This window comes from Sparus aurata, chromosome 13 (assembly GCF_900880675.1).
Source record: "Sparus aurata chromosome 13, fSpaAur1.1, whole genome shotgun sequence".
Taxonomy (NCBI): Eukaryota; Metazoa; Chordata; class Actinopteri; order Spariformes; family Sparidae; genus Sparus; species Sparus aurata.
In genome coordinates, this window is record NC_044199.1 from 14,948,195 (window position 1) to 14,974,513 (window position 26,319).

The 26,319-nt window shown below is 43.1% G+C and overlaps 1 protein-coding gene and 1 long non-coding RNA gene across 4 annotated transcripts in view; one reads left to right on the forward strand and one right to left on the reverse strand.

Annotated features, from left to right (window-relative positions):
• Nucleotides 1-4,649: 4,649 nt before the first annotated feature.
• On the forward strand, nt 4,650-6,837 carry LOC115594038 (uncharacterized). Of its 2 annotated transcripts, none has more exons than XR_003986414.1 (2): nt 4,650-5,172; nt 5,470-6,837. It is a non-coding gene; the product is annotated as an uncharacterized LOC115594038 (long non-coding RNA). The 2 variants fall into 2 exon arrangements; XR_003986415.1 differs by having other exon boundaries at nt 4,650-5,070.
• Nucleotides 6,838-7,228: 391 nt separating this feature from the next.
• The window catches only part of tspoap1 (TSPO associated protein 1), a 71,563-nt gene continuing 52,472 nt past the window's right edge, over nt 7,229-26,319 (reverse strand). For both annotated transcript variants that reach the window (XM_030437787.1, XM_030437786.1), the window contains 18 exons: nt 24,915-25,021; nt 24,724-24,833; nt 23,761-24,636; nt 22,292-22,318; nt 21,934-22,085; nt 21,311-21,787; nt 20,357-20,758; nt 19,587-19,739; nt 18,472-19,296; nt 17,691-17,790; nt 15,764-15,906; nt 15,465-15,633; nt 14,579-14,647; nt 13,842-13,889; nt 12,401-12,540; nt 12,235-12,306; nt 11,502-11,621; nt 7,229-10,887 (listed from right to left, as the gene is read on the reverse strand). In XM_030437787.1, coding sequence (XP_030293647.1) covers nt 10,546-10,887; nt 11,502-11,621; nt 12,235-12,306; nt 12,401-12,540; nt 13,842-13,889; nt 14,579-14,647; nt 15,465-15,633; nt 15,764-15,906; nt 17,691-17,790; nt 18,472-19,296; nt 19,587-19,739; nt 20,357-20,758; nt 21,311-21,787; nt 21,934-22,085; nt 22,292-22,318; nt 23,761-24,636; nt 24,724-24,833; nt 24,915-25,021 — 4,332 coding nt within the window. In that variant the 3' untranslated portion in view covers nt 7,229-10,545. The remainder of the gene's footprint in view (nt 10,888-11,501; nt 11,622-12,234; nt 12,307-12,400; nt 12,541-13,841; nt 13,890-14,578; nt 14,648-15,464; nt 15,634-15,763; nt 15,907-17,690; nt 17,791-18,471; nt 19,297-19,586; nt 19,740-20,356; nt 20,759-21,310; nt 21,788-21,933; nt 22,086-22,291; nt 22,319-23,760; nt 24,637-24,723; nt 24,834-24,914; nt 25,022-26,319) is intronic.

The window sequence follows — 26,319 nt, forward strand, 5'->3', positions numbered from 1 at the left end:
CTACGCGCCTCACTGTGGGTTTGTAGCCCGATGCACACTGCTAAGTGAGCGCGTCGTCGCTCAGCTTGACTCCTTTTCGTGCTGCGTAAAAAAACAACAACTAACAACTCCATGCTTAATGTACTTTTGCATCACCTTATTTCCGCGCCATTCGAACCCTCTTTGCTCCTTTGACTCTCCTCATGTGGGAGAAGTCATTTCACGAGAGCCGTGAACTCAAAACAAAACCGAGAACTGGCCTCAGTGCTGCAAGACTTCCACCACCACAGGCGTTGCCAGGAAGGCCCTCAGCTCCGCCTCTACACGTCAAGCGTGGTGGCAGCAGCAGCAGCAGCAGCAGCAGCAGCAGCAGCAGCATCAAGCACGCCCTTCATTTTCACAACCGCACACAGGGACACACAGGCCTCTCTGCCGCGGCCTCATTGGTGCTCACAACCGTGACTTTTGCCCTTATTTGGATATGTCGAGGCTTTAAGCTGAAGGGAAAGTATTAGATTGAGGTGTCAACTCAGAGGTTCACGATGCCTCGGCTGCTCGGTGACCTCTGTTCAGATGTAGGACAAGGCGAGTGGACGTTTCTTGAGCACAGGCTGGAAACAGGCTTCGTCTGACAGGGATAAAAAGGAGATAGGGGAAGTAAGAGGATGTGTTTTTACATGGGGGGTGGTGGACATTATCACCAGAAGGCCACATGCACTCAAACTGCTGTGTGTGTGTGTGTGTGTGTGTGTGTGTTTGTGAGTGCGTTTCATAAGGGTGACAAAACTTCCTCTCTTGTGCAGACCGGAGAGCAGCTCATCATACAGAAGATTTCAATTCCTTTTTACAAATAATGACATGTTCATATGAGAGGACAACAGGACACACACACACACACACACACACACACACACTGTCGTTGCTGCCTGACGTCAACTTTTTCATATTATAGTTCAGGGACAGTTTCAGGCCCTCCAAAGGGTCAGCGGAGCAATCTGAGGGGTCGTGAGATGAACGGGAGACAAGGCAAAAATAAAAAATGTTCTCGAACATACATTTATGTTAGTTTCTTTCAAATCTTTGGTGAAATTGTGGATAGTTTGACCTCTTTTGGCCTCTGACAAAAAAACTGTAGCAGCCGTTAGCTAGTTAGCAAAGTTGGCCATGCAGCCGGTGGTCCAGACCATGGATCAAACAATTAAAACCTGGATACAGCAATGGAAACAGCGCTGTTCAGTGGTGCATTAAGCCAAAAAAGCTCGACTTCCTGGATATAAACAACCCAGGATCTTTTTTGGACCTGAAGAGCATGCACACTAGAGACTTTACAAAGAGAGCCAGCTAAGCTCTGGTTAAGCGCCCGGCTAACTTGAATAAAGATCAAATGATTTAATCTTGCGACTCTTCTAGATCAAACTATGACAATGACACGAGTCATCTTGTGGTCATTTTGGTTTTCAATGTAAGCTTATTGGACACAAGTCTTTTTGGTCCCCAGTTTGTCACGTGACATAAGAACACAGCTTGGCCGCTGCAAAAAGTTGGCTTCAAAGCCCGGCACCCTTCCTGGGGCCTTGGCCCAGGCTGTCTGATCAGAGTGTTGCTGTTTAGACCGCTAACACAGGAGCTCCTGAGCGGGACAGGACGGGGCGAGCTGGTTAGCATGCTAACTTTAGATGTAACTGCAACACAATGCACAGACATCATAACGCCAGAGCTCCAAAACACATTCTGTTGATAGTTATAGGTCATTTTCTGAATGTTTTCTCTAACATTTGCATATATTGCACCTTCAATAAAAAATATTCAAATGCCATCACATGTTGATAGACTGTATTAAGACTTAACAAACCTGCTGACTGGCATCAAGAATAACTATAAGAATGAACTGTGCAGAAATAGCTGATCTTCTCACCGATGGTGTCATCTGCTATTGTAGGTCACACATAGGCTTCAGTGTTAAACTGAGACCAGTTCAAAGGTCCTTGTTGCAGGTTTAAAGTTTCATTCCTTACATTGCTCTAAGGGTGAAACAAACCTCGAACTGTTTCATTATAATATTTGAGTGACTTAAAGACTTGTACATTTTTATGAATTTTTTTCTTGTATTTTTGGTGCCTGGCAGCTTGGCTTTTTGTTGCACTGACACAATGGGAGGTCAATATACATGGAGTACATGTATGATGGAGTGGAAAAGTAAAACAGCATGACATGAAAAATACTCAAGTAGAGTGCAAGTGCGCCTGAGTAGAGTTCTTGAGTAAATCTACTTCCCGCTGGTGCTCTGCAGAAGCCGGTTAAAAGCAGCTCAGGCCTCTACGGAGCTGCCGGTCTGGGAGGGATCTAAGCCTCGCGGGCGGCTCGCTGGTGTCGACACACGGCGGCAGGCCCAGGAGGAGCTTGGACGCTGGCAGGGAGGGGAAATGGCTGCCGGCCCAGATAAGGTCTATCATGAGAGGCAGCGTGGGCTTTGGGAAAGGCCCCCAGCTTTTAATGCACTGGAGTTAGGATCACTTCCCCACGAGTGGTCGCCTGCTAGATGAAGCAGCAGCAGCACTTCGTTTGGAGGCTGGAGACTCAAATAGGTGAAGAGGGCAGGGATTACTAAAATGCCAAGGGCAGGGGTCAGGAGATTGGAGGGTTAAAGGCTAAAAAAAAAGCGTGGCTTTTAAAGAGACCATATGCTGGATGTTTTCACGAGGTCTCAATTGTGCGTGTCTGATTTGAAGATGGTGCATCATGAGCGAACCCTTCTCTTTAACATGAGTAAATGGAACAATCCTCACGCGGCAGGCTTCTGTTGCAGCTTACCGACACTCACACATTCACCGTGAGAAACAAGGTATCAAGTCCTCCACCAGATGACATCACCTTCCTCATTTTATTTTACAAATTCTGTATCCTAACTGTGTCATCTCTTCTCTGTGATGTCCTCACTGTGTAGCCGATACACACATGGCACTTTGTTTTTCCCCCCCAACATCCACGGCCTTTAGAGGTGTTCATGTCAGAATGACGTCCGCTCTCTTTCTCTCAGCCATTAACCTACATCAGCTCCCCGCAGGAACACATGTCATGGGTAAAAAAGTTATAGAAAGACTAACTATGTCACATCTTTCTGCACACACACACACACACACACACACACACACACACACACACGTTGTTTCAATTCCTCTATGGGAGATTGTGAGAACACAAACGTACCCTGCACATGCTCCAGTGGTTGAAAGTGTATTTACTCACGTGCCGAGTCTAAGTCCAGTTTTCAAAGTATTTGTACTTGACTTGAGTATTTACGTCTTATGCCACTTCATACAAATACTCCAGTACATTCGGGAGGAAAAGAAAAAATATGTTTTTCTTCTTTCATCTAATCCATTATCTCATGACCCTTTAGATCAGGGATGCCCAAAGTGGTGGTATGCAGGCCGAAATGAGGTTCTATTCGGCCTGACCCAAGTTTCTAGCAAAAGTAAATTTAAAAAAGACTGAAAAACATGCTATTAATGCTGTTTTTGTGAGGTAAAAATGCTCTTTAAATATATACGTTCCCAAATCATGAAATCATTTTTCACCCTCGGAGCATGGTGGGCAGGAAGTTAGTGAATTAAGGGAACTTAGGATCCTAGCACCATCTATCATGTTAACAATACAACAGGTGTTGCTTCTGGTTTAAGGCCCACCATGCTTTTTAAAATTTTATTTATCTGATGAGCCTTTGGAGGGACCACACCCCTAGGGTTGGAAACCACTTCAATACAATACCTAACTATATATCAAGTAGTTAAATCTCGTTCCACCTCACAATAACTGCACTACTCAGATGCCGATGCAACACTGTCCCATCTAATACCGTCATATCTAATAAGATAACAGGTACAGGAATGGCACCAGTGCTTTTACTTTTCGTATTAAATGTTTGCCTGATAATGCCTCTGTTCTGTACTTTGACTGGAGTATTTTGACATTATTGTATTGGTATTTTTATTCAACTAAAGGACCTTTTTGCACCTCTACCTATAATGAATGTTTCTCTCTCTCTGCACATGTTAAAGGTCACATTACTACACTGAAGCTGGCCTTCTTAGACCACATCAGCTGGAGCTGGTGTGAGGACTGAGAAATAATACAAAGAGAGGGGGAAACGCGCCCCAAGACCCAATCCTTTGCATTTGAACCCTCCATCCTCCATTTAGAAATTATCAGCAGTGCACAAACACATTTGCAGTTTATTGAATAAGTCAGACCGAGCTGTGTCATCACCGCTGTGTGTTCTGGTTGTGAAGTCACCCATCAGCACTCCGCCACAGCGCTCACAGGCAGGTCTGCTCATCCCTGCCGTAACTTCTTCACAAAGATTCTTTTTTGGGTGTGACCCAGATCAGATTGACCGGATCAGATTAAAAGCGAAAAAGACAGTTTTCCATTTAACGGATCAGTTTGTATCTATTCCCCCTAGGGTACGATGTGCGACACACTTCACCGGTGTTCTCAGGGAAACACACATGCCGGTGTTCCAACGCTAAATGTCATCAGTGCAGCTTTCATCCATCATCCGCGGCGTCCTCTGACCTGCTTCTGGCAATATGGCAAACCACACGGTTACAGTTGGACATTTACATTTACGGGGAATTGAAACCTGCCGCCTTTCACTTTGGAACACCAGCGAGAAAGGCAACGGTAGTCATGGCGACCGACACGTCGCTCCGCATGCAAACAAGTCTTCATCTGAACAGGGGGGGGGGAAAAAAAGTCTGAAGTCAACTTTGCGTTAAAGAACAGGTCCACTTTCAAGTCCGTCTTTAAGCCGTTTTCACGTGTCCGTATGTACGTTTTTTCAACGCGTACATGAGTGAATGTGAGGAAACTCTCCTCTGCTGGTGTAGTTTTACAACTGATTTAAGTTCGGGCGGTTTAATTCTGAACAAGCTAAAAGGGAAAAAAAAAAAAATGCCTCGCTACGGTTCACGACGCTGCCTGTCCCGCTCACCACTCATCACTAACCCCTCTGACAGTAAACATGCTTGGAAGACTTTGATACTTCTAGCAAAGCCAAAGCTTATCAGCGAAACCATCACCTCACAGGAAGTGCGTTACTCATCAGGCACTCAGCATGAGTAACCAAATCTTCCCATGTCTCGCTTTTTTTCTCATTCCAATTTAAAGATGATCTGAGGAAGAGCATTTAATGTACATGCTACACACACTAAGTCATGAAATGTTGATAACAAAGACATAAATGTGAAACACACTATAAATAGTTCAAATTCACCTGGTGGGGCCAATACAGATGTGCTCAGTGTGTTGTAAACTTTCACTTCATTATAGGATTATAATGAGCCTTAAAATAATTCAATTCGAAGTTGATGGAAAAAACAATAAATGATTAAAGAGAAAATCTGGGATGTTTTCTTTTTTTTTTTTTTTGTTTGTTTGTTTCAGTTCTGATAAATCTCTAACGTTGAGATTATTTGTTTCCTGCCAAAGTGATGTTTCTGAGCCACTGTCAGCGTTTTGAAAAAGCGCCTCCAGAAGGCAGAGAGGCAAGACGGAAGAAGAGAAGGAGAGCGGCTGTGACTGTTAGACCTCTTCCTGTGGTTGCATCACGTGGTTGTGGAGGGTTCAAAAGGAGACAACTTCTTCTTCTTCTTCTTCATCTGCTCCTTGGACGGAGAGAGGACACCTGTGAGGCAGCCGGACGAGCTCCGCTTGAAAATGAGAGAAAAAACGAAATGAAGGTAGAGGTAAAGTATGACGGGCGACAGTGTTTATTCAGTGCTGATTATTAATCGTGACGACGTTGTGAAAATGCTTTTTTTTTTTTATTTGTCAGATAATGACGGATACGTCGGAGCAACTTTTTCTCCATTACTTCTGCATTTCTTTCTATCTCACTTTTAGTCGAGTGGTCTCTCTTCAGAAGCCAATTTGGATTTAGATTTAAAAAACTTTGCACTTCAAACTAAACAACCTTTTCTTTGCTCCTGTAATCTTATTTATTTATTTGACTGTTTAATGTATCTACTTGATATTTTTTTATTTGTCTTTGCTTACAATATTTCTGTTTGACTCATTTTGTACGACTTTTTAATGTACGATGTGATCCTTTGCTCAGACAGAAAAGCTTACTCATGCCCGACAAAATGGCTTCCTCAAGATAGCGCTTCCTCTGGCAAGCAGCTTTGTTTCTGACTTTTGCCTAAAAAAAAAACTGCGCTAAGGCAGAGTTTAGGGTGTACAGGCGGGGTACTTCTGTCTGAGTTTTGCCTCCTATAAAAAAATGTTTAACAGGCCGAACTTGGATTCGAATTTTGATTTGTGTAAAAACTATACATGCAAATGTTTCAAGGCAAATCAGGAAGTGTGCATTTTCTGCTTCGACAAACGCAAGGGGCTGTCTTGAGCGTTGAGCTGAGTGGGTTTCAGTTCGGGTGAAAGTGCGTGTCTGGGTGGGGGATGGTGTGTGTTTGTGTGTCTGTGTGTGTGTGCAGGTGCAGAAGAAGAGAGAAGTGGAAGACGGAAGAGGACGATTGGATGTACAGTGCAGTCATCCATAAAGTAGAAAGCACTACTAAACTCCTCGCCACAGTGTAGTGTTTCCTACTTTATGGATGAGTGTACTGTTGGCTTCAGGGAGAGGAGAGGAGCCCGCACAGGAAGTCGCAGAAAAAAAGAGGAAGCTGCTTTGTCTCACAAAAGGCCACGCATCGCCCAGAGTGTTGCCCCAGTCAGTTCACATGGGCGGTGTGTGGGCGCGGAGCAAAGATCGCGACTCTTTTCCACCTGAAAGAAAAAAGATGATCATGTGTAACCTGTATGATGAGCAATAAAAGACGAGAATGAAAAAAAACAAAATCTTGTGTCAAGTTCTGTTTTTCATGGAAAACCACATGCATCGCAGACTCTGTGCTTTTTCTGTGAAAATATACATACTTTATTCCTGTAAAAAGTTCCATATTGAAAGAAACCACCACAATTTCAAGTCAACGAGTCCCGCTGTGTTCTACACCTTTTAGTTACTGTTCCTCCGATCGACAATGCCTGGACATGCAAAAAAAAAGAACATCTGAAAAAAAAACCAAAAAACGATATTAACAAAAATATTTACACATGAGCTTCCAAGGGGTAATAAAAACATGAATATATAAAAAGGTTCATCTTCCACTGGTTTCAAACAATGAATGCAGGTCAGGAAAGACAAAAAGAAAAAAAAAAAGAAAAGAAAAAAAAAAGTTCCCTCGCTGTATGAAAATATACCACAACACTGTTCGTTATATACAAGACAGCTCTCCTACGGCTTCCTTTTCCACTGCATCGACAATCTACAAGTCAAACGCTGTAGACCGGGTCAGCCTAGAAACACACAAATGTGACAGTAACATAAATAAGGCCGAACATGGGTATAACATTGGTATGCATGCAGTCAATAATAATAAACATCCTGTAAACAACATATTAAGACTAAACAAGGTCTTCTTGTAAGGCTAAATATGATCAACTACCTCTAAGATGGGTCAACAGTGGAGCCGCCTACTCACTACACAGCAGGTAGAGGATTAACTTGTGCATTAAAGGCCGTCAAATACAAGATCAGTACAAATATTCGCTGTACATTTCGGCAACTTTTGAGCATCCACCCCCCCTTTTAGAAAAAAAATAAATAAAACAAACATACAGTACAGTCTGGTCTTGCCTCTACCCCGGCTATTTCACAACTAAAGTGTCTTTGATCCGCCCCTCCCTTTAATTCTTGGCATCATCATGCTCCCTAAATGCAAACACTGACATAAAACATTCATGACATTAAGGAAAAAACATAAAAAACAAAAATAAAAAATTGCCTCCGTCTACTTCAACAACATGTGTGAAATCAGGTATCACCATCACGCTTCGACTAGTCCGCCAAGCCCTCCCCACCCCCGCCCCACCGTGCTGCCGGATGCTTGGTCTCTTGTAGCTATGGTAACGAGCAAAAGCACCTAAGATTTTGGCATATTCTGCAGTTCTGTCTTTTTTTTCTGACAGCCGGAGTCAACACGTGGCTCAGCGTGAATAAGAAAACTACGAGTAAAAACCTGAGAAGTGACCTTACATCCCCGTTAAAGATCCAATCGGACTGAGTGAACATTTACTGCACGTGTTGTAACTGAATACTAAGGCCTGCTCCACACATTCGCATCAGAACCGAGTGTTTGTAATACATCTTGATATAAGTGAGTGCCATTAAAAGGTACAGAAGACTTCCATTTTTGTTCTAGTATTGCAGAACACTACACGCTATATTGCTAAAGTATGTATTACTTAGCTCGAGCCAAACAGTCTATAAATTCAGTTATGCAAAATGTGTGGACACAAAAAATCTAAACACCAACTGCACTGCATGGGCTGAGAGAGACGTTATGACACCGGCGGACGCAACATGTTGACACGGAGACAAAAGAAAGAGATACATAAACATCTTATTGCAGAGTCTATCACAGTAAAATAAAAGTAAAACACCAAGTGTTGTTCCTGATCGACGCCACGTTTCAAAACATACTGAATCCCAAACTGTTCAGCTTCAAACTGGTAACTGCGGCAGCTCTTAACGTAACCGTCGCAGAGGATATTGCTTCACTCAAATCCGGATCTCTTATCAAACTAGATTATTTTCTATTTTCTTTATTAGGATTTTAAGGTATAAATCATCTTGAGCTGAATAACTTGTCCATGATTCAGTTATGCGAGAGGTTTTCTAAATGTGTGACACGCCTCAGACTTCGGAAAATACTCAAGTAAAGTGGGAGTTTTAGGTTGGACGCACCGGTGTTGATTTTGTCTGAGCGATCCCCCACACTAAACCCCAGATGAGTCAAATGAGAGGAAAATAACTGTCAAGTACTCTGATTACTGATTTTCTGCTCTTAAATGTGAGATTTTGCTGATTCATGTGGAGGCTGAAAACGGCCGTGCTTGCAATTTATTGAAATGGTGTTTTCTGGAAATTGAATAGATTATTTATTAGTTAATCATTTTCTTAATTATTTCATTATCTTGAGAAAACAACATCACAATATCAACCCAATATCACGATAAAATTGACTTTTTTTTATCTAAAATACTTCAGTCGAGATTGAGAAGAATTTAATCAATAAAAAAATAAACAATTGCAAGTGCGGCTGTTATCGGACGTTAACTCAAGATCACAAGTTAATAATTTCATTATCTTGCATTATCTTGAGAAAACAAGCTTTGTTACATTGAGATAACGAGATAATCAAACTGTTATCATGAGAAAATGAGCTCTGTTAACACAAGGTAACAAAGTAATTAACTTGTGATTGAGTTGAATGACTGAATCATTAAAATAATAATTAGTGCAGCTTCCGTAGGGTTTCCCTTGGCTTATTTTAAAGTTTAAGCTCTAACTAACTATCACCATGAAATATTAAACTGAATGTCTGGGTTTTGAACTGTTCCTCAGACGAAATAATAAACATTTTCAATGTTCACATTTTTTGCTGTTTTATAGTGTAAACAATTGATCAATTAAGCAAACATTTAGCTAAAAGATGAATTGTTAATGATTTTAAAATCACTATCAGCTGGAGCCATTCTAGCCAACACATCAGCCCACTGATCACCAGATGTTACATCGGTTTTGCACACGCTGCAGGTCTGTCTCACAGTCACACGTTTGTCGGATACAACATTTAGGCCAGTTACGACTGTGGTCACAAACATCAAGAGTTCCTGTGTTCATGTCTGAGAAAGGCAACTGTTCAGTCTCTCTCTCTCTGTCACACACACACAACCACACACACACATACCCCTTCACATTCCCACACATTTAACAACACCTTCAGCTTCAACAAAACAATCTTGACTAAAACCCCCAAATTAGGTTCCATCCAAACTACAGAAAGTGGATCATAACCGTCTCTGACAGCTCTAAATAACAAACCTGATGTCACGTCATGCAATGTGGTGTTGACAAATAAATAACATGTTCTGTACAAAGTACTGTATAAATACTCTTAGAGTGACAAGCAGACATATTTAAAATACATCCAGTCCGGATGGATAGTGCATTCTTTATGGTCACACAGACTAAGAAATAGACTGCTGCTTCTGTTTGTTTGCTTCAAATAAATAAAGTGGCACCAGTACATGAATATTAAAGCTAATATTTCATTAGCTGTGTCTGGGCTGAAGTCTAGTCTGGTGTTCTGTATCAGATAATTCTAAATCAGTCCAATCCACAGAGAGAGATAACTTAGTGTTTTATATCAAGCATTAAAGCCTCTAATGAACTGAACACTTGCTGCGTAGATAATTAGGAAGCATTGAGAGAATATATTTGTGAGTTTGCACACTTCAACATGCACTTCTACATGCTCCTGTGACGCTGTTAGCTGTATGGTTCAAAGTACTCTAAATTTAACAGTTGGTCAAGCAGTGCTCAAAGGCGAATGTATCATTTATAAAGTTGTTAGATCTGATAGCCACTAATCGAGCAGACTACCGACTGAGACTAACAGTGAAGATAGAAAAGTGCTTTCAGTGTGACGCAAATATTCAGAGTCAGTCTTTCTTGCTGGATCCCAGCTTTCTGAACAGCTTCTTGCCTTTGGAGAAAAAACCTTTCTTCTTCTTGCCTTGAGCAGCGCAATCTGTCTTTGTCGGGCTGTCTGTTGGCAGAGGGGCTGGAGCGGAACTGCAGGCCTCCACTGTAGCTGGACCAGGAGCAGGAGGTGAAGCGGGGTCCGGGTCTGACATGGGGCTTGCAGCCAGGCTGGTCAGTTTGGGCTTTGGGTCTGTGTGCTCTTGTGGGTCAGGGATTGGAGGTTCTGTTTTGGGGGGGGAGGGCTCTTCTAGTCTTGAGGGCATGTGACCCTGTGATTCTGTAGAAGATGTCAAGGTCTCCTTCAAGAAGAGAGAAAGACTTTAGGAATGAGCATGCCAAATGTACTTTACCCAAACAATATGTGAAGCCTTGGTATGCTTAAAATCATGAAACCAAAGGGAGATACAGGGATAGGACACACAAAGGAGGAGGCAGTAGATTTGAGACCCTTGTTTTGATAAATACCAAAGTTCCTACACACAGGAGCAGTGCAGAACTACTTGTAATGTGGAGGGAGGAGGAACAGGGGACACTAGTGTCAATCACTGAGCTGTTATAGTCTTATGTAAAACACTTACGATCACTTCTCAAAGTGTACAGTTCGTTTCTGCTTCTGCAAAAGGCCATGCAGGAAACAGGGGGGCAAAAAAAAAAAAAAGTGACAGCACAGAATTAAAGAAACAGAACAGAAAACGACAACACCCACACTCATGCAAGAAATGAGTAGAAAGTATGTAAAGAAGAACTTTTTGATGTCAGTGGTTTGTAGAAATGACACATAAAGGACGTCATCAGCAGGCCCATATACAGCAGTGCATGCTGGACAGATTTGAATAGATTCTCTTTTAGCTCATTGGTAAATCTTTCCGCGGATTCCACAATAAAAACATGATAGACAGACATGCTAGGCTACCTGTAATTCTTTCTTGGGTTCTGGTGCAGGCTGAGCAGAGACATGTTCTGCTGGAGCGTCCTCTGGTAAGGCCTGCAGGAAGTTGGAAGGGACTAAGCCTCTGTGTCCATTTAAGTCTCCCTGAAGGAAAAATACAACATTAAGACACGAGGGCATCATTAAACAACAGGGATGATCCATCTGTTATTATTAAATGACTGTTAAAGACAACACAATTTCAAATATATAGTTTCTGGGAATTTCAACAGTTGTTTTAAACATCTTGAACACAATTTCCGTATTCCACTATTCACTACAATGAATGCATAAAACTATATCATAGAGCTGCAATGATTAGTCGATTAATTATTTAGTGTATTAAAAAAAAAACAACATTAGCCTTTTAAGTTGTTTTTTAAGCAAAATAACCAAATACTTGACGGTTCTCAAATTAAAGAATTTGCAACTTTTCTTGGTCTTACATTAAAGTATATTGAATATTTTTGAGCTTTGAACTGTTGAGTACTATTGCTGTTCTTGTATTTTAATATTGTGTTACATCATAGATATTTTTTCAATAGCTATAGTATAATTATATGATACATATTATTACTGAATAATGTGTGTATAATACACACACTGCACGTGTCTAAATATATAGCTAGCATGTTACACCTTGCAATTCTAGGTAGCACTGCAGAAATAACTGCCGTCATTAACAGGTTGAATAAACAGACTAGTTTCCTCCACTTACGTAGAAGAAGCCATCTTCGTCCATGTCTCCAAACACATGTATGATGTCTCCTGCACTGAAGGTCAGCTCAGCCTGAACACAGCCAGAGAAACCGAGCTAGATAATGAGCAAAAACTGCAACTACACTTTGTCTCCAGAAAATATATTATGCATGTACAAGTCTAACCTCTATGTCTGTGTTGGGGGAGCTCTCCCGTGGATCATAATCAAAGATGGCAACCATTCTTCGAGCTCCTGGGGCTGGGTTTGCCACAGGTGCGGCGGTGGTGGTGGTGGCGGCGGTGGCAGCGGCAGCCTGGCTGGGATCTGTCAGTCAAACAGAGGGGCAAACATTACTGTCTGATATCCTGATAATTACAGCAGGAACACGTCTCTGTTATTCCAATCAGCTCATCAGCATGCAGCTCATCGTGCATGTCCGACTCACTCAGCATCATGCTAAGCTGAGGAGAAGTTGCATCACTGCAGTCAAACACGTCAAAATAAAAGTAAAAAAAACAGGAGATTAGCAGTGAGAGTTAGCATTTTTATTTCCATGAAAAAGGTTTCAGCAGGCTTCAGTTGTGCTGCTTTTTTAAACATCAGTCCAAGCATTGTTTGCAGTGGGATGAAGATTATACATAACACTTTGGAAAACTGTTAGTAAAAATGAATTATTTGATGATTAAATGATGCCACTTGAACTGTGAAATGAAAGAGGAGTTAGGAGAAGGTACTGCTTGATTTAGAACTAGGAATAAATGAACATTTTAAAGGATAAGTTCACCCAAAAAAGACAATTCAGTCATTATCTACAAACCCCCATGCAGATTTAAAGTGAGTTTAGTCCAGTTTTTGTAGTCCAACGTTTCTGGAGCTTCACAGCAAAACAGGGTTGCAGGATTCTCGTAAACAACTGAAGTAGATGAAGACTTGTTTAAAAAATATTGTATTGTAGTAAAAAATAAAACTAAATGTGTGCCCCCACTTCAGACGGGGTGCATGCTAACACTTTTAGCTTAGCAGCTAAAGTGAAGATTTCAGCATACAAAAGGGTCAGTTTAGGATGTTGGGGCTTCCAGGGATGCAGGGATGTGGATAATGCAGGATGAACTGTATGAAACCATTTTATGTTTTTTATTCGATTGTTTTTATTTACTTAAAACAAGTACCCTTCTACATCAGTTGCTTAGACAAATTCTGAAACGAGTAGATAATGACTGAATTTTCATTTGTGGGTGAACTCATCCTTTGAGAACAGAAGACATTAGATTTGGAATTTGAATAATGTTCTCGCATTTCACTGTTTTTCCATTATTTTTATCATTTACAACCTAAGAACCAATGCAATGTTGTTAAAACATGTTGTTCTTTATCAAAGATCTTTAAAAAGGTCAAACTTTATCAGTATACCCAGATTATTCAAGCAGTCCCTCATTAGGGTGAATGGAGGCGGGCGTTGGTGTTATCAGCAGCCAAAATACAGTCCTGTTTACAGCCATTAAAAAAAAAGAGGTCACAATATGTCACATAAACACATGCTGTCCCCGAGTGGACACTGAAGCGCTTGCCTGATCGTGCAGGTCAAACAGAGCAGCGGCGGGTAGTTCAAGGCTCTAACTACAAACCTTGGCTGGAGGAGTCTACGCTCTCCTCCCAGAGTGCTGCAGACTCCACTGGAAGAAGCAAGGTTGAGGGAAAAAGAGCATAAAGGCATAGAATCACAGAATGATATGAGAATAATCCTTCAATATTAAGTAATTGTATGTCTCACTCATCACACAGGGGTTCACAGATGGAGATCAGAGGGGGAGGATGTTTCAACAAGTGAATTTTGGGTGATCATGTAACACATTTGTGACATGGGAGCAGAATGCTGGCATAAAAACTTTCTTTAACAATCAATTCACAACATACTGCCACATTCTGCTGCTATGCCTGCACTGTATTACATGAATATCCAATGAGAGCTGACAGGACTGACTCAGTACTCATGTACAGTGCATGTGCCTTTTCACATTAGTGAAGAGTTCGACAAAATCATAAAAAAGTAAACATCTGGTAAGATGAATTCACTCTGAGGAGCACTGAGAGAGAAAGTGTGAAACTAAGACTTAATTATAGCATGTGAAACGACTGTAGAAGAGGTCTACAGTCGTCACTGCAGTAATAATTTACCATCATTCTGGGAAGCTGTCTGATTTCAGTACTACAGTAGCTGACCTAAAAATCCCCCCTGGTCGCTGAGTGAGAAGCAGCAACTGAGCGAGCAAAAGGCTGGATTGAAAAGAGACAGAAAGAGAAGCAAACCAGAGAAGAGAATAAAGTAGAGAGGTGGGAAGCCGCATTCTGCAGCGAGACACACCTTTCTTGGATCGTCTCGGTTTCGGCGGTGGAACAGGGCGACGGGGAAGCTGTGCGTGTGTGCGAGTGCCTTTAATGGAGTTTTAGAAAGGAAAACCAAAAAAAAAAAAATTGAAACCAAAAAAAAAACACAGAGGTGGAATTTTTTTGAAAGAAGCAGACCAGACAAAGAAGACAATGAAAAGCAAGTGAAGAGCAATTTAAAAATGACAACCAGTGAGCAGCAGACACGGCAGTGAGAACAAGTGGAAGTGAAAAGGTTAAACCATCTGCAGATACCGCTCGGGGTAGAAAGCAGGAAACAGAAGCAAAGTGTCAGCTCGGCTCTGATGGGCGGCTTGCTACCACTCGCCACAAGCAGACACTTTGACTTAAGTTTATGTTTTTAGACACCTGCAGTCGGTGCCTGAGTATAGATGGTCACAATTTCCAAAATAGCAACACAGTGAAGAAGAACCCAGAAGAACATACAAATGAATGCCACAAGGAACATTTTGTGTCCATTTTAATTTAAACTAATTTAGATTTCAAGTCAACAGGCCAGAGGGAGCTTTTACTCCCCCTCTTTTGGTCAGAAAAACAGAAAAAATACAGATAGAAATCAGCCAACACGTCTCTTTATACAGCTGGCCAATGTGAAAACCAGAGAAGTAAACTGGACAGAATAAAGGATATTTCAGGTCTGGATTCTACAACACCTGTGCTGCTATTTTCACTTACCACTTAAACATGAACAGCAGTGATATTATGAGTAAAACATTACAATTTACACTCAAAGTAAAAAATGTCCAAATGTACCAATCTTTAACCGGAACAGAACCCATTTGACAGCACAACATAAGCAGAGTTTAAATCTGCACACCGGCACGACTGACAGCTCCACGTACCTATCTTCTCCATAGAAGCTGCTGTGGACAGGAAGCCCTGCTGCAGCAGCTGCTGCCGGGTCTCCTCATCCTCCACCTGGATCTCAGACACCATGTTACATGGCACGAAGCCCAGGCGACCACCAGACTCTCCTCGGTAGAACCCATCTGGATCTTTATCTCCGTAGACCTAAGGACACAAGTGTAAAAATGTATATATTGAAACATATGTGCACCATAGCATGTATTCCATTTTGAATGAAAACATTTTTTGACTGTTGCTGTTCTTCCAGTAGATTTTGTGCTGAACGGGGACATACTTTGATAATCTGTCCTTCAGTGAAGGGCAGTTCTTCCTCAGCAGCATCAGGATTGGGTGACATAATGGCTGGATCGTAAGGGAAGAGGGCCACAAAGATGCGTATGTCACCGTCTCCTTTCATCTTTGGTGAATCAACAACACCTGCAGACACACAAACACACAAACACATACACACACAGTCACAATACTTCATCTTCTACCCAGGACCGTTGGCACAGGACTGATATCATGTAACGTGTTCGCATGCATCCTTCCATTTTGTTTAGAGGTTGTGTTATGGTCTCAGCACTAAATCACTTAAGGATCAAGGATCAGGGTAATATATTTGTCCTTGTACACCACTTGGTTGCATAATCAAATGAAAGTTTGTAACAAGTGTCATAGCCTGAAGAGTGAGGCTGCTTTGTATTCTGGTGGTACAGCAGCGGCTACTTCTGCATCTTTTGCCAGAGGGCAACAGACTGTGGCTGGGTGCGTGTTATCTTTTAGTATCCTTTGGGCTCTGTGCAGACACCTCACTGTCATTGATGCTCTGTAGATTGTACCAGATATGTTCCGTGTGGTTTTAATCACCAGCTGTAGAGCCTTCCTGTTCTGGGCCGGGCACAAACCATGCCAGTTTGTGATGTTTCAAGTCAGGAAGCCATCTATTATTCTATTGCTTTTCTATTGGTGTAAGAACTATGAATTGTTTCTTAAGACAAATAAGAACATATATATATTCAAACATTTTATTAATGCACAATTTTATTTTAAGAAAATTTTTTTTCCTTCTAGTCTGTCAACACTGTCCCTGTTATTACACTGCACGTACTTTGCGCACATGCCATGCATAGCTTGCAATGATCTCTGCAAATAGCACAGCCAGCTCGCCCCTCCCCCACACCCCACCAACAGCAACGCTGCTATGAACAGTGATCGCCGAGCACAGGCATGTCCTTAAAAGAGGTAATCAAGCTAAACCCCTGATCCTAAGCTGTGTGAGCTGTTTGACAAACGTGCATACTTGTTCATGATCTGCAGCGAGCAAGCAACAGAGGAAAGTGTTTGACCCACTCTCTGATCTAAACCTGAGGACGTTTTCTGACAACACATAAAAAAATACATTATCAAAGGTGCAATGCACAGGTCATGCAAAGCAACCTTTACATTTGTCTTGCAGCATTGTCCTCAGCACAGAGGGTATGACACCAGTGTGGTTAAAGGCATGACAACTGTAGCCTATTTAACAGTGAGCAACAATTTTGAAGAGCTGTAGTGAGACTTTAAGCTCCACCGAAGAGAGACATGTTCTCTATCTCATTAGTGAGAATCAGCCCATCTGTGGCAAAAGTCACGGGCAGACGACTCGCACACTTTCACATCCTCACTGATGTCCTGGTAGAACTTCAGTGAGGACAGAACTTCTCACTGCTCCCTTCCTCTATCTGTGTAGAAATGTACACTTATGCATTTGTGTGTGTATTCAAATGTGCACCCACACATAGACAGAAAGGTCAGGACTACTGAATGGGAGCACAGCGTGTGTCATCAACTGAAGAGAAACAATGCGAATGGAGGAGATGTGGAGGAAGAGAGGGGCTCAAACACTGCGGGCTGTTTCACTGCGGGCTAATCGAGGTTACTATTTTAATGTCTGTCACTTCCTCCTGTCATGACAAGCCACTTTGGGTTAAGCCGGTTCTCAGCTTAGCAGGTTCTCTCCTTCTCTGCAGCTACAGCACCTCCCCCTCCCTTCCTACAAAAGGTGCTAATCTGACTACCATCATGTGTGAGAGGGGGAGACTTGTCAACAGAAAGCACAGGTGTGTCAGCGTCATATCAAACAGAATACTGCACATACACGCTGCAGGTTTTAGTTAAGAGAGGGAACGAAATGAAGAGACAGCAGAAATAGGAAGACAAAAGGGGAAAGAGTCTCTGACCTTTGAGTTGCCTGGCCTGCGAGCCCCCTGGTTTAGAAGAGACCTCAGCCTGGGCTGCCCATGATGGACCTGCCTCAGCTGGAGGGATCTGACTCGGCTCCTGCACAAAGCACAGAAAAAGAAATGAGACAAAAGGGAATGTCTCACGGAGACACACAGTCTCTACCGGGGAGGAGTAGAGACCTCTGGGTTTAGAAGCTACATCTAATGACAATCCATTTAAACTGGTAGTAGAGATGGAGAGGCCATCTCAAATACAAAAAAACAGGCTTTTTCAACAACACACATTCAACACACACGTTCCTTTTTGCATTGTGGTGGTGTTAGCAGACACGGAACGAGGCACATCCACTGTAAGCTAATGCAGGACAAAGCAGTACAGACTAGTTACAAACAAGGGCAGAGCTGTTTTCACAATGCAGGAGTATTTGGATGTTAGAAGGAGAACAGTGGGGAGGCAGTGAGAGAACAGATCAAGTACACTTTGGGCAACCAAAATTTTAAAAAGATTAGAATTCTGAACCCACCCAACCCAAGGGTTACGATCAACTGGTTTAAACTTTTTGGAACTACTTTGCGTATATCAAAGCCAAATATGCCACAAAATGTGCCCCTCTGTCCAGTGCAGTAATGATGATGATGGAGAATGTAGCCGTCTACAGGGTGCTAGAGTTAAGTGTTATCCACTAAAGGACTCAGAAGGTTAAATCCACACTGTTAAAGGGAACAGGAGGAGGCTGGGACAACACACCAGCTGCAGCTGGCCCGCAGAAACATTTACCAGCGGATCAGCCTTCAGCCCTCGGCGGTGGGGAGGTCTGCTGAGCTCCATCTGAGTCCCCTCCACCCACCACTCAGAGCTCATCTGCTCCACCACCACCTCTCCTGGACCGTACTCCACAGGTTCCTCGTTGTCATCTGTGCCGTACTCGACGTCAATCTCCACCCCGCGGCTGATAGGAGACCTCAAAGTCCGTACCGTTTTGCTGACTGGGTAGGGTCTTGGCGGGGTATGACCATAGCCGGGGTTGGCTGCCGCAGTGGCAGCCATCTGGCTCCTGAGCATGGCCTCCCTCCTAAGGCGGTCCCCTAGCCCTTTGAGTAGTGACGGTACTCTTTCCTTGCTGTTGGGGGTCGGCTGGGGAGGACAGCGGGCTGAGACCCGCCTGCTGGTGGGTCCTTCATATATATTCATGTCATCCTCCTCAGGGTAACTGATGGTGTCGACTGTGTCTGCGTAGTGCACCCTGTGCTGCGTCTTAGGCTTGACTGGCAAGGGTCCATGCCTGAGTAAAGGCTCTTTGGTTATGGATCTGGGGTCCCTGTTGTAGTGGTGATGGTGAGGGGGAATGTGGGGGTATGGGTTGGGCTGATGTGGGTGATAATGGGGGGCATGGTGGAGGCGTTCAGAGTCTCTGGAGCGATGGTGGCTGGGCCTGGGCCGAGGCTGACTGCGGTGGGCTAAATGCTCTTCTTGACTGCTATCTTCCTCCTCTGTCACCTCAGGAATGATGAACAGCTGCTTGGTGTGGGAGAGTTGTGGAGGCAACTTAAGGATCCTCTCAAGAACCTCCTCATCACTGTCTGGAGGCTCCAACTTGTGTGACTACATGGGCCACAGGTCAAAGCAAGCATGAATGGGTGATGATGGGATATCATATTGGTGAAAATAAGGGAAGTGCAAATAAAACACAGGACGACCCAGTGATGCAAAGGAAACAGAAAAGAAAGAGGAAGAAAAAACAAAAAGAATCACAATCATGCATGTTTGAGTATAGAAAACAAGCCAACAAATAAACATTTTACAATGCAAGACAAACTGAGAGAAATATATCGTATTTAAAATGACGCAGTGATGAAGTGCAAAGAACATTTTTAGTGTACTAATTTTTTAACCCTGTTAGCTCCGACAGTGTAGCCTCTGGGCTGTGCTTCTCTGAGGTGGTCCGAGTAGTCTTCCTCCTCCTCCTCCAGGATGTCAGACAGATCTGACCGGCTGTTGTCTGCATGGTAGTCGCTGGGGGGTTCCACCGATCCTCTGTTGTAACTCTGCAAATAAAAAATATTAAAAAATCAACATTCTCAAATAAACTATCCAAAGTTCATTTACATTTAAATTGCTATGACTCATTGAGTAAAATAAATACATTTGGAAGTTAAACAGGTTGCAGATCCAAATGCAAAGACTTAAAACTGCTTAACTTGCTTTATGGTCTTCTTGAAGAGGCCCTATGAAATATACCTATCAACTAAAACCAAATACTTATCGACTAAAGAAATATTTTCGATTATGGTTTCTGCCCTGTACACCACGTTAAATTTAAGACTGTTTTTTTAAGGCCAGGCGGAATGCACTTCAACAAATTACCCAATCATATAATCCAAAGTGTGATGGAAAACTAACGAAACAGAATGGTCTACAATTACCTAATGTTACATCACAATGTTGTCAGTAATTCCCAGCAGTATAAAACGATGACTCATAATGACATAATTGATTAAATTAATATAACCTGGATGTGGATTAACCACGATGCCTATTATGAGACAGGTCACTGTAGCTAGCAGTAGGGACAGTGCTGTGCCATCAAAGAAAACAAAAAAAAATGAATGCGCTGAGTCAACTATTTCAAACAGTACGTGAGTGTCATCAAATCATTTCTGACCTGCTGCGCCCTACAGATTATTGGCTCGTTGTCCTGTCTCAGGAACTCCTCTATGGACACCAAGCGGGTATTCTCTAGCTCTTCTTCTACCTCTGACTCCAGTGGTGAAGTGCAGAGGGGTCGGAGGGGGTTAGTGTCGTGAGGGTTAAGGAGGTCTGTCATCAGGGCTTTGGGTGGGGTGGGGATGCGCTCGGGCGTCCCGAGCTTGGCACTGGGGTCCTCAATGAACTCTGTGATGGAGGGGAAAGGTCGTATTGTTCCAGGGCTGTCAGTGTCTCTGCGCAGCTCCAACACTGCTGCTGCTGCTGCTGTAACTGGTGCTGGTGCAGGTGTTGGTTCTGGTACTGCTACTGCTATTGGTGATGGTTGAGGTGCTGAGTTAGTGGGGGAGGTCACATGAACCTGAAGAGAAAGATGAACAATACACTATTCAGGGCAAAACAAAAGACATTTGACAGAGCCGAGGGCAGAGCCACTGCAAAGCTGCTCAGCTCCAGCTCTGGAGAAGAGAGTAGTGTGTAGAGCCAGACCTTATGAGGAATAAACACCACAGTCACAATGGATTCTGCTCTGCAAATCTGCAATTTCTTATGGAAATTTGTTTGGATAATATCAATGATATCCACAGAAAGTGTAATTAACTGAATCTAAAATTTTGATTTGAAGGAGTTGTGACTCAGTTATGACTAGCCAATTAAGGTGCCAAGGTTTTTTAATCACCTGTGTCACAGCTACGGCTGAATGTGCTGAACTAACTGTTTTTTGTTGTTGGCATGCCGCATGTCCCCTTACCTGATGAAGTATCTTTAGTCTCAATTATCTCACTTTCTGTCCCCCCCCTTCAACTCTCCCCCTGGAGACGCCTACCTCACAGTTTGAAAACCTCTGATTCAGAAAAACAAACAGTTGTGGTGTCTTACGGTATATACAGAAGGATTGCAGAGTGAGGCTTACCACCGGAGTGATGGTGGAGACTACTGGTAATGTGGCCTCACACACAGCCAAGGCAGCAGCAGAAGACGGGTTGGCCCAGGCCTTCACATATGAGGCAGATGAGAGAAACTCTTCAGAGTGAAGAGCATGAGGAGTGTTGGCATCAACCTCCACTGTGAGGCCAATGATGTGTGTATCTGATGGCATAGAGCTGGGCAGCATGGAGACTTTGGCAGCAGAGTTCCCGTAGGACAGCGGTGAGGGCAGGTTAGTGGGACCTGCGGGTGGGCAGGTTAGGGCTGGCACAACTGGGGAGGTGAAAGCTGGACCCGCCATGATGGCAGGCAGCTTGGAGGGCACATTGACTGGGAAAGAGTCACAGGACTCCCCGTGGGCAGACATGGTGCGGACAGTGAGCTCCTGAGCTGCCTGCAGAGACTGGATCTGAGAGGGGCCCAGCAGAGCGCTGCCAGCTGTCGGGGAAGACACTTCCAGCACCTTTGAAAGAAGAACGACGGGTATGTTTTTAAATACCTCCATCACATTGACATTATAAAACTGCACACATGAGAGATAGCTATATACTCATGTCAAAGCATAGCATAGTTGAACAGGAAGTCCCACAGAAAGTGCCAAGTTCTTGCCTTTCTCTTGTCAGCGTATATGGTATATCCAGTGACACGGACTCCGTTGGATGTCCCAGCAGCATCTATAGTGACAGGCAGCCAGCTGATGAGGGCAATCCCCGGGGTGGGGCCGTGCTCCAGCTGGACATCCAGAGGAGCATCGGGGGGACCTGCAGGGAGCAAAAGCATCATACCACAGCCAGTGGCAAGCACCAGATAGAGAAAAGTTTTTCTGTTAATACAGGATCAATATAGATTCAGTCTGACTGAAAATAAAACAACACTTGGAATAGAAATGACATCCATAATGTGCACATGATTCTACTTCTAAAAAAATGCCATCGAATACTACTTAAGAAATTTAGAAACCATATACCTGCAGTCCCAGAATGTGGGCATGAAACTTAAGCAAATTTCAATGATCATTTAGAGAAATACAACTCAAATCTCATCACAAATATGCATCGTACAGGCCTAACCTGTATTCATGAAAACAAAACATTGTTAAATAGGATGAGCAGGAAAAAAAACCTCAATGCAACGTCAACATAAAATCTCAGATCTAGCTTCCTCATTTAAATGGAATTTAAATTCTTTGAGCTTCCACTCATATAAAATAAAAGGAACTTACAAATGCCACGATAGCTCTCAGTAGGAATACTTGTAGTGCAGTACAGGACAGAATCTGTCATGACCAATCAAGTCACTTATTTTGTTTAGCTTTGAAGCAGTGCATTTGTTGCCAAGGTATTTTGGCAATTCCATTAAGTAGAAGCAAGTCAGAGCAGCTCTAAAAACAAGCTCTCATGAATAAAGCCTCCACATATGTGAGAAGTACAGAATCACCACTACTGAATGTAAGACATATTAATTTGCATCCATTGGGTAGACATGTAGCTCTGCTAACTGTAATTTAGTTGAATAGTGGATGGGACCTCCTCATCAACAGTTCACAAATCTACTAACCAGCAGTGCAACCGTTTATACAATGTCAGTCACTAACACCAAAGCTACATGGAGAAATCTTTCAAGAAAATTGCGTTCTTCACACACGCACGCACGCACGCACGCACGCACGCACGCACGCACGCACGCACGCACACACACACACACACACACACACACACACACACACACACACACACACACACACAATAGAGCTTATACACATAAATGAAAGGACTTGAATAATTTTTTGGTTGATTATTAAGTTCCTATTTAGTTAAGGGTGACACTAGGATGCATGTGATTTTTTTTCGATGCTCATTTTTGATGGAAGTCATCATCATCAGAGGGTAAGGGTACTTGTGCAATCCATTTTCTCTATATTTCTGCAAAAGATTTTGACCTGTTATATCGGACACGATCATGTGTATCTAAAGCCCTTTCCACACAACTCTGCATAATCGCTACAATAAAGGCTTGCCTTTACACCACCTTTTTTTTGTTCACACTAAAAACAAGCAGTGCTGTTAAACTCTCTGACTGTGAACACCATCAGATTGACACACCCCTGTTCCGTGGCGCTGGCTTTTCCATTCAGACAGACTTGAAACTGTTAGCCCTCTCCGCATCTGTAACTTTCACACAGTGAGGTGGAGTATCAGTGCATGATTCCCACATTTAAAGGGGCAGTGTGAATGGGGCTTATGTTTGCCCCAACTATTTTAGTATTTATTAATCTTTCAATCACAAATCCAATAATAAATACCGAACTTCTAGACTGCAAATTAGAATGGAGAATAATGAATCATATTAATTCATGACCTGCAGACTATGTGTGAATGTAGTTGGCATGGCACCTTTAAAGTATATCTGTTGCTAGATAAAAAAGTAAATCCTGACCTGCCATCAGTGTGGTGAAGGTGATTGTAGCGCTTCTGTGTTCACGCCGCTCCACAGGTAACTCCCATGGTGTGCGGTGCGGCCGTGCCTCCACTTTGACTGTGTACTGCAGACTGGGCAAGAGGTTATTGAGGCACAGCGAGTAGCAGCCAGCCTTTACCAGCTCACACTCCTCCTCATTCAAAGACACAATGTGCACATAGTTACTGTTGCTGGGCAGCCAGGTCAGGTTGGCAGAGGTGGCGGTGATCCTCTCCACGCGCACCTGCGTGGGCGCCACACAAACGTCCCGACCGACCAGCAAGCTGCAGCGCAGCTGGTCTGAGAGGCCTTTCTCTGTCAGGCTTTGTACTGACACACGGTAGGCCTTGAGGTTAATGTCAAGCCGCTCCAGCACCGCTTTGGTCTGAGAACCGAAGGGCACATTGAGCCGCAGCTCCTGGTCCACATACACATTATAGCTCCACACATTGCCCCACCCAGCCGGCACCAACGGAGGGTCCCAGCCGATGATGATGCTCTTGGCAAGCTGCTTGATGAGGGTGAGCTTACGTGGGTAAGGCACAATGTCCACTCCCACCTCCTCCAAATCCAAGTCCAGGCCGTTGGTGAGGGGGGCTGGGACAGCCAAGGCCGATGCTGGGTCTGAAGGGGCTGAGGCAGGGCCAGAGGCAACAGAGGCCTCTGTCCTTTCTGAGGCGCTGACGCCCATGTGGAGGTGATGCTGGTGGCTGGCACTGTGCAGGCTGCTGTCTAGAAGGGAGTTATGGGATATGTCCCCCGTCACTGGATGGTTAGCACTCATGACATCGTCATCCGATACACGTTCCACAAAGTTAGAAGGGACCAGCCCTCTCCGTCCGTCCATCAGCTCGCCTGTAAGGAGCAACAGTAAAACACTCAATACCAGGTAAGAACAGAAATATAAAAGTTTAGATGCAACAATATATACTCCACACTCACCTTCATAGAAGCCATCATCATCCATGTCTCCATAAACATAGATGTATTCTCCAGCAGTGAGAGGAAGCTCCACCTCAGGGTTGTCATTGGGGCCATCGTATGGATTATAGCTGTCAAAGATTAAGTTATTTTCATCACATATTCAGACTGTTGATGTAGTGAGTCAACTACTGTGTCAGTTTAATACTTACCTGTATCTTGCAATGAAAACCTGAAGCTTTGCTGCTCCTCTGCTGGCTGTGTAAGGTGCCGGGGCTACATCAATGTCCAACTCTTCTACTTCACTGGCTGTGTCCACCTGAGAACACCATGAACACAGGATGAATTGCCTGGACTGCTTACTAGACTAACTCAGAGGGATTTAAAAACACTCTGACACAGTAAATCCCCATAAGCAGACGTAGTGGAATTGTTGTGAATTAGTTTTTTTTTCAGTGCAACTATAACATTTTTCATATAGTTTTGAGAAAAAAGGATGCCTTCTTATAAATCTATTTACTGTAAATACAGATCTAGTTATTAGCTATTACACATGACTGCTCAAGGGAAAATTATGTGAACAACATTCTTGTTATATGGTGAGTTACTATCAATAACTCACTGTTGATAGTAATCAGAGAATCACCTTGTCACCATGTTTGGAGTTTTATTTCCATTCATGGTGGTTACACACAACACAATAAGAGAGCTTGTTTATTTATAGCTCCCTGGGAAACCTTTTTAAGGATAATCACTCACAAATACTACTGTATAACCTTCATAATCCACGGTGTCGAGTGGATTATCTCACTAAATATGAGCTTTATCGAACTGTGTGCAGACGTGAGATGAGATTCAAGGACTGTCGACCTCTATGTTATGCGAAACAAGACACTGAAATTTTGGAGATATGGCACAAGAAAAATATTAAATCATGGCAGCAGATCCAAAGAATGAGCAGAGGGAGCTCTAGCATTGTGTACTCGCACGAGACGACAGAGAGGTTAAGGAGGGCTTTTTAATCTATCAAATCCACACAATCAATGTGATCGTGCGTGGCGGTCTTAGTAATCTTGATGAGCAATCTGCCTGTCTATGTAGAAACAAAGAAAGCAGAAGAGCTGCAGGCAGGAGTCATGTTATCACAAACCTACACACAGGGCTTCACATTTACACTAACCCATTTTGCCAGCAAGTATGTGCAAGTATAAAGTAAAAAGATGATATTAGGTTGAGTGGTAGGTTTGAAAATGTGTATAGTCAGAAATGTGGACTTTGATGCTGAATAGACCTCACAAATCCAAATGACTTTTAAGGCCCTAATATTTCTAAAAATGCATTAAAGACTTTTTAAGAACCTACAGACACCCTAAAACCGTTTTATATTGTGAAAGGTGGTATATATGCTAAAGAATGACCAGCATTGCCTCTTCTTATATGCAAAGTGCATATCATGGACCATTAAGTACATTCAACTTAAGTCAATTTAACTGAAAGCAGAAGTAGTAGCTATATTATATAATCACAACCAGCGCTGTGTTGTCAAAATTATTAGACTGACGACTGAGCCTATGGTGCACTGATGAAAGCCCTTGCATTTGCTGTAATCCTTAAGAT